The 8,303-nt window shown below is 42.9% G+C and overlaps 1 protein-coding gene across 1 annotated transcript; it reads left to right on the top strand.

Annotated features, from left to right (window-relative positions):
* Positions 1 to 250: 250 nt before the first annotated feature.
* Positions 251 to 7,524, top strand: LOC146960566 (serine/threonine-protein kinase PAK 3-like). The gene is made up of 4 exons (XM_085772275.1): positions 251 to 483; positions 2,637 to 2,700; positions 3,901 to 3,949; positions 7,312 to 7,524. The coding sequence occupies exons 1-4, from the start codon at positions 297 to 299 to the stop codon at positions 7,522 to 7,524; spliced, it is 513 nt and encodes a 170-aa protein (XP_085628401.1). The 5' UTR covers positions 251 to 296.
* Positions 7,525 to 8,303: the final 779 nt, after the last annotated feature.

The raw sequence follows: 8,303 nt of genomic DNA on the forward strand, positions 1-8,303 counted from the left end.
GAAGAATAATACTGGTGTTGAAGTAAGCCAATGTAATTGTAACAACAGAGAGGAGCAGGTACTATAAGTTTTCGTCATCCTGCTCCTTTTCATTCATGGTGAAAACGTGTACATTATGTAAATATGTGCAACCGTGTGAGAATGTATACCATGAATGAAATAAATTGAAATGAAATGAAATGAAATTTCCTGTTTAGAGTAGTAGGCCTTACATGTGTGTCACAGTGTTGAACTTGTGTTATTCTTTCAGATATACACTCGCTCAGTGATCGAGCCCCTCCCTCCTCCAACCAAAGATGCTGCAACCTCCCCCATCTCCCCTCCAACTGCTGCAGCTGCTGCTGTCACCCCGGCTCCCCCCCTCAGAAGGAGCCCCCAGCAGCCCCCCCAGTGCAAGCCCCGCCCCCGGGCCCTCCTTGCCCCGCCCACAGGACAAAACCAGGAAGAAGAAGATGTCAGATGAGGAGATCCTTGAGAAACTACGTAAGGCCCAATCATACATCACATCACACACACACACAGACACACACACACACAGAGAAACACACACACACACACACACACAGTGAACCTTTGAGTACCTTTCATTCAGTGCTGTTGTTGCACATAGTTTGAGCATGTAGTAGTGACAGAGTCCAATGAGCATTTAGACGGTGGTCCAGGTTTCTGGTGGTTTACTCTTTCAGCATGACAGAGCAAGGTTTTAAAGACGTGGTTCTCCAGTTTGCTGGTCTTGACCGACCTTCAAAGTGCAGGAAAAACACCGTTTTTATTTGGACCTAACCAACTCGCGTATCCCTCCGCCCAGGGTTAGCGTCTGCTGATCAGCAGTTGGTTAGGTCCAAATAAAAACTGCGTTTTTCCTGCACTTTGAGGGGCTGGAAAAAAATATATTATAGCGAACAATGGAACTGTGTATTTTTTTTCAGGTAAAACCTCTTTTAGGCCGTGAAAACAGGCCGTTTCTTTGGGTCTGTTCACAACACTGTATATTGTAAATCTCTGGGCAGGGCTATGGGCTGGCGTTGCTAACAGGAGGAGTGCAGAGAGTCTTCCACTGCAATTAAAGTACTTAGGGGCTATTTGTAGATCATACAACCCCACTTTAAAAAAATGCTACTATCCCTTTAAATCATTTCTTGTGTCTGCTGCCACAGCTAACAAGAGGATGAGGCTTCCAGGAGGCTGGAGTGTTGCTCTGAAATCAACTGGCTGTGGTCAGTGTTGCACAGACCTCAAGCTTCTACCTGTGCTAGTGATTGTGTTGCTTTGACATCACAATAAATGAATGGCATATACTGGGATGAAGTTGTGGTTGTCACATGATGATCAGAGTTCATTCCACTGCACACAGCAGGTGAAAACACAGTCAAGGTTAAATATGTGTGTTAAATATATGATGTTATAATACATAATAATATTTAAAATTATGTAAAGTTTGACTAGTTGTACGCCAAGCAACAAATTTCATAAAAAGTCAGTGAAGATTTTATACATAAAAAGCAACTACATTCTACAACATCAAAAGTGACATGTTGAGGAATAAATAATAATAGTTTAGTTCTTTTGCTTGTTTTGACACAGCAGCCTTGTGTTGCCATGTTTCAGTTGCGACCACTTTGAAATCTTGAAAAATAAATGTATTTGAACCCAGAATCAAATATTTCTTAGAAAGTCTGGAACAAAGGTCTTCACAGCTTTGATTGATCATTGATTATCAGTTACTTGTGTGATGGTAAAGACAATTTTCACTTTTTGGAGTTGAACAGTTAGTTAAGTTTTAGACTTCAATAGCTAACAAACCATGTAGGAATATATGTAAATAAAGTGAAATTTCTTATTTCTAAACTAAAATATTTATTCCATAATAATCCATCCATCTACTGTATGTGTAATTCCTCATGCTGAAAGGAGGGAGTGTATGAATACTACAGATCTAAGTGAAGGAGTAAAGCTGAACTCCTCCGCACTATGAACTGTGTTGTTTTGTGTTTGTAAGCCATGAATTAAGCCCTTATATTTTCTAAACCATGCGCCACGCCTGTCCAGATGTGCTCAGGTCTCTCTCTGCTGGTAAGCCCAGGACTCTCCCTGTCTGTCCGTCACTCTGATTGACAGACCTGATAGTCACTGTCCCCACTGTCCAATCCTCACATTTGATTGGTCGTCCTCTTCTCTCTCCATCGTTCAGTCTCCTGCGGTTCCGGAGTGACTTGAAGTTTTGTCCTCTAATCAGCCTCCTACTGGACTCTGATTACTGAACTACAGATACTTCTTTCTTTCTTTCTTTCTTTCTTTCTTTCTTTCTTTCTTTCTTTCTTTCTTTCCTTCCATTTCTCGACATTTTTTTACTGACCTGTTTAGCATCTGTCTCATCCCTTGTTCTCTCTTTCTGTCTTCTGTCCCGTCTGTTGTTCCTGTCCCCCCTCTCTCTGTCTCCCAGTCAGCATGCTGCATTGACCTGAGGGTGACAAACGTATAGTAGAATTAGGATGGATAGAAAGACACCCGACACTTCTATCCATTCAGATTCAGTTGTACTGCAACATGAGCAGCGGTGGATCATAGGTCCAGAGTGTTGCTCTTTGCTGTTTGTCTTGGTTAGTCACTGCTTGACTTGTCTTTCTTTTTCTCAGGGACAATTGTAAGTGTCGGAGACCCCAAGAAGAAATATACACGCTTCGAGAAGATTGGACAAGGGTAAGTGATAAATCTAATAAGCCTCCACTCAGTCAGTGTGAATATTTAGCTGATTCCATTTGTTTGTCAGGGACCACTGTCACTGGGTTCTTCAATGGTTTTAAAGTCTCAAACTGAGAAAAATAGCGTCAATGGCATAATTAGAAATGTATTGTGTGGATCTCACATTGTGCTGCCTCAAAACAATGGACCAATAAAGCAGTTTATTATACTGGCATGCATTTTAAAGGGATAGTAGCATTTTTTAAAAGTGGGGTTGTATGATCTTATTTGCAGTGGAAGACTCTCTGCGCTCCTCCCGTTAGCAACGCCAGCCCATAGCCCTGCCCAGAGATTTACAACATACAGTGTTGTGAACAGACACAAAGAAACGGCCTATTTTCGCGGCCTAAAAGAGGAAAAAATACACCGTTTTTATTTGGAGCTAACCAACTCACGTATCCCTCCGTGCCCGCCGATCAGCAGTTGGTTAGGTCCAAATAAAAACTGCAGGAAGAAGAAGATGTCAGATGAGGAGATCCTTGAGAAACTACGTAAGGCCCAATCATACATCACATCACACACACACACAGACACACACACACACACACACACACACACACACACACAGTGAACCTTTGAGTACCTTTCATTCAGTGCTGTTGTTGCACATGGTTTGAGCATGTAGTAGTGACAGAGTCCAATGAGCATTTAGACGGTGGTCCAGGTTTCTGGTGGTTTACTCTTTCAGCATGACAGAGCAAGGTTTTAAAGACGTGGTTCTCCCAGTTTGCTGGTCTTGACCGACCTTCAAAGTGCAGGAAAAACACCGTTTTTATTTGGACCTAACCAACTCGCGTATCCCTCCGCCCAGGGTTAGCGTCTGCTGATCAGCAGTTGGTTAGGTCCAAATAAAAACTGCGTTTTTCCTGCACTTTGAAGGGCTGGAAAAAAATATATTATAGCGAACAAAGGAACTGTGTATTTTTTTTTCAGGTAAAACCTCTTTTAGGCCGTTTCTTTGGGTCTGTTCACAACAATGCATGTTGTAAATCTCTGGGCAGGGCTATGGGCTAGCGTTGCTAACGGGAGGAGTGCAGAGAGTCTTCTATTGCAATTAATGCAGTTAGGGGCTATTTGTAGATCATACAACTCCACTTTAAAAAAAATGCTACTATCCCTTTAATGTTGACCTGGAGCTCTGCTGCTGTGTGTTGTCAGGGCGTCTGGGACGGTGTACACAGCTATCGACATCGCTACAGGACAGGAGGTAGGCTTCTTATTATCACCCTCAGAATTACATTTTCCACTTCCTCCATATCTCTCTTCTCCTTCACCTCACACCTCAGCCAGTTGGTGAAACTGGAGAATATAAGTCCAGTAAAAGCAGAAGTCCAGGCCTTAGCTTAGCTGAAAGGCCAGAAGGTTACCTGAAATCATGATGCTGAAGTGAACTGACATGAATTCCACAGACGAGTTTCCAGGGTTTAGATTTAGAATGATTGATGCCTTTCCTAAAGTTGAGATGTCAGGCGTCGGCCAGGAACAATAAAGCAAAGAAAAGACTCGGGGAAGGAGAGCAGTAGGCTCAGCTAGAGTCTGCATGGGAACAATATTACTGGAGTAAGTGTGTCATTTAGGTTCATTTTAAATCAGCTCATCAGTCAAACTAATCCTCCTTAGTTTCACTCTAGCAGGATTAGTCTGTGACTGCTAATGTCTGTCAGGCTTTTTACTGCCCTGCCTGACTTCCACGCATCTTGTCATCTTTTTTCAATGAATTCTTCTTTTCTTTTTCCTGTCATCTTTCATCACTTTAAAGGGATAGTTCAACATTTTGGCAAAATGGCCCATTGCCATAATCCCTATAGTCATAGCAGCAGGTTCGTTACCTTTAAGTGTCAGTGCAAGCTATTTTTAGAACAGCGGGGCAGAGCCGTGAGCTGCTCAGAGCTACGCTACGGAGGCTAAGGGAATTTCTTGGTTTCCCTCATCAAACTCATCAAATACACAATCCAACAACTCCACAACGCTCTGGTGGACAAGTTGTGACCTGCACATTCACCACGCTATGAGATAATAACAGAACGTTACCAGACAGAGTTGTTTTAGAGGGAAATTCATGCAAAACCACTGATATGCGTTGTGTTCAGGGACAGTTTTTCAGCAAGCAGACTCTGTATTTACCCTGCATTTACCTCGAAAACGGCTCCGTTTCGTAACGTTCCGTTATTATCTCATAGCGTGGTGAATGTGCAGGTCACAACTTGTCCACGAAAGTGTTTTGGAGTTTTGGATTGTGTATTTGATGAGTTTGATGAGGGAAACCAAGAAATCCCATGAGCCTCCATAGCGTAGCTCTGAGCAGCTCACGGCTCTGCTCCGCCGTTCTAAAAATAGCTTGCACCGACAATTAAAGACCGGGTAAACCAAATTCAGTATTTTTCTTCTTATCATATTAATTAGGCCTTAAATGTGTCCCTCAAAACATGTAAAAAATATTTTTGCCATTCATCATTTCCTTGAGGAGCTAGGCCTCAGAGACTGTTCTGTGTGCAGGTTTAGAATGGGCGGGCTTAAGTCTATAGCCGCTTTACGTAAAGCGGCCATACTTACATAAACCCGCCCCCTGCTCCGCTCTACATATAAATACATTCAGCCACTGACTTCTGTGGTTTTCCTCCCACTTGCTCTTCAGTCTAGCTGAAACACTTGAAACAGCCAGCTAACTAAACGTAGTTCACGTGCACACTGCACACACAGGGGAGACCACTACTGTCTTGTTCCATAACGAGTTTACAGTGCTAATGTTAACGTATTCACACCGTGATAAACAGCCGTCACCGCGGGGAGAGAGGCTGACTCCCCCGGTCACACACCCCTCGCAACGTTACACACACACACACACACACACACAGCAACAGCAGCAGCAACAACACCACCGTCTTTTGACCAGAGTCTCCCTCATTAACACACTGTCCGACCAAACAGCCTCCACTCACGCACACAACCAGACACACGGAAGACCAGCCATAAAATCACGGACAGAAAACACTGTGTAAAAAAAAAAACAAAAAAAAAAAACAACTCCGCCGTGGTCTCAGTCCACCACACGTCCGAGCTGACACACAGCTGATCAAACCATTTCTTACCTTCACTCTGGTGTCTAAAACAGGCAGCAGCAGCAGCATCAGTCATCCAGTTAATAATCCAACGATCTATATTATTCCCGTTTCAATCGTTACTCGCGGTCTGCCCGTTTCCTCCGTTTGCATTGTGTGAAAGAGAAAAAAAGTTTTTAGCCGCGGTAGCAGCCGTAGCCTCCCGGCTCCACCGTGTTGTTTCCCCGGTCTCCTCCCACCGGGACACGGCTGCTGCTCAGCTCGGACGCCGTGTGTCACGGGTGCCGGGCGGTCTGGACTCGGTACAGGTCCAGAGATAATTCACTGTCTCTGCTACTGCTTCTCCTGTCAGGACACTTGAAGCTAAAGCTAAGCTAAAGCTAAGCTAACGTTAGCTAAAAACTTTATTTATTTTTTTCACACAATGCAAATGGATGAAAGACGCTGACCGGTAACGAGGTGTAAACGGGAGCAGCATGGTGGATTATAACCTGTTGCAGCTGGATGGCTGCTGCTGCTGGGACTGTTTTAGACACCAAGAGTTGAGGTAAGAAATATTTCCTGAAGGTTTATCAGCTGTGTCGGTGCTGAGGACTGGGGTGTGTGGTGGAGTGTGTTTGAGGTCATGTTTAGGTTGTGTATCAGAGACGGTCAGTGAGGTCCAGCTCTCCTGCCATGGGGCGTGGTTTCTTTGCCTGCAGCACGACCACATGGTGACATGCCCCCACCGTCCGGAACCAGAGAAAACTGCTCATTTATTGACAACTTTGATGAAGAATTTTATATACTTAACGACTTTTTTAGTCCTGTTTAGTCTCCTCTGTCAAATTTGACAGAGTGGTTAATAATATATTTTCCTGTGGTATTATAAACTTAAAACACATATTTATTCTTGGTTTACCCGGTCTTTAAAGGTGTACAGAAAAGAAAATTGAATTTGAGCCCACTCTGGATCATAAAATGAATGTAATAACTCATCTATCAGACGATGTAGGCCAAACTTTGTGCAAAATTCTATTTTTGAGTAAATCCAGGATGAAAGTGTGTATTTTTTTTTCGCATTGGATAATGCAGGCGCACGGATTATACGTCAGCCTGTACACGATTCACCAGCCACTGATATTGGATCCGTAATCCGTCATTCAAACGTCTGAGACACGCGCACACACACGGAGCTCAGGCTCACCCCAAACTTTGAATATCCCGCCCGCTTGATAACGACCAATCAAATTCGTTTTCCTTACTCGGGTAAACTCGTGTTGCAGCTCGTGACAACTCGGCGCGACAAACAGGACAAACGGCCATTTCTGTACACCTTTAAAGGTAACGAACCTACTGCTATGACTATAGGGATTATATGGCAATGGGCCAATTTGCCAAAATGTTGAACTATCCCTTTAACAAAGCGATCTGTACCCCTCCCTGCCTTCTCCAGTCTCTCTGATCTTAGTTTGCGTTTCCTCTGTGTGACTCTGCAGTGAAAAGTCAAATGTTTCCCTTTTTCTCTCAGGTTGCCATTAAACAGATGAACCTGCAGCAGCAGCCAAAGAAAGAACTGATCATCAATGAGATTCTGGTGATGAGGGAAAACAAGAACCCAAACATCGTCAACTACCTGGACAGGTTAGACACACACACACACACACACACACACACACACACACACACACACACACACACACACACACACACACACACACACACAGCTTGTCAAATCAGATGATTTGCTGCTTTGATGGTTCGGCCATTTTCTTTATTTTTCTTCTTACTACTTTCCGCCTTTCTACGGTTTTAAACTAGTCCTTCATACTTTGTGCGATTTCAACAATTCATATATCAAAACGTGCAGCTTTTTTTGAACTTTATCGGCATTACTTTTCTCTTTTTTAACTATTTATACTTTTTAAAATATTTAACTTTTTCTGCTAATTTTTTCCCATAGGAATGCATTGAAAACATCTTCAAACTTTTAAAATTTTCTTACTACTTTGAACCTCTAAAACGTCAGCATACTTTCTCCCACAGACTCCATTTGACTTTTAAACTGTAGACGAACTTTTAATCTATTCACATATTACTCAGCTTATTGATATCTTCAACAGTTTTTAGGTATTTGGCTGTTTTAAAATCATTAAAATTTTCGACAAAATCCAACTTTATAATGGTTGTGTATTGCGCTTAACGAGCAGGGCTTAGAGTGAGTGACATCATCGTTAGAGTGAGAGGGATCGAAAAAACATTCAGGATTTTTTCTGGATAAATTGCCAGCACGGCCACAAATTAAACTCTAGACACATGATTTCCTCACCGGTTTGTAGCCACACTTGTCGTGTCTCATCTGATGTGCTCAAAACAGCAGACAGACTTACAGAATTGTCTCAATGAGCTTAATTGTCCAGCTAGACCCGCTCCAGTGGCTCATCCACTTCAATATAAAAGTAGGAGCTGATTTTTTTTAGAAAAACAGAAATGCCCCCCTTTTCTACCTTGCGACGGCAAGAA

This window comes from Trachurus japonicus, unplaced genomic scaffold (assembly GCF_045865225.1).
Source record: "Trachurus japonicus isolate A0001 unplaced genomic scaffold, Traja_1.0 AP030234.1".
NCBI lineage: Eukaryota > Metazoa > Chordata > Actinopteri > Carangiformes > Carangidae > Trachurus > Trachurus japonicus.

Bases quoted from the DNA above. Each gene is read 5' to 3' on its own strand.
- LOC146960566 (XM_085772275.1), top strand. From the start codon at position 297: ATGCTGCAACCTCCCCCATCTCCCCTCCAACTGCTGCAGCTGCTGCTG. The intron at 484-2,636 runs GTAAGGCCCAAT...TCTTTTTCTCAG, and splicing joins GGAGATCCTTGAGAAACTAC to GGACAATTGTAAGTGTCGGA. The intron at 3,950-7,311 runs GTAGGCTTCTTA...TTTTTCTCTCAG, and splicing joins ACATCGCTACAGGACAGGAG to GTTGCCATTAAACAGATGAA.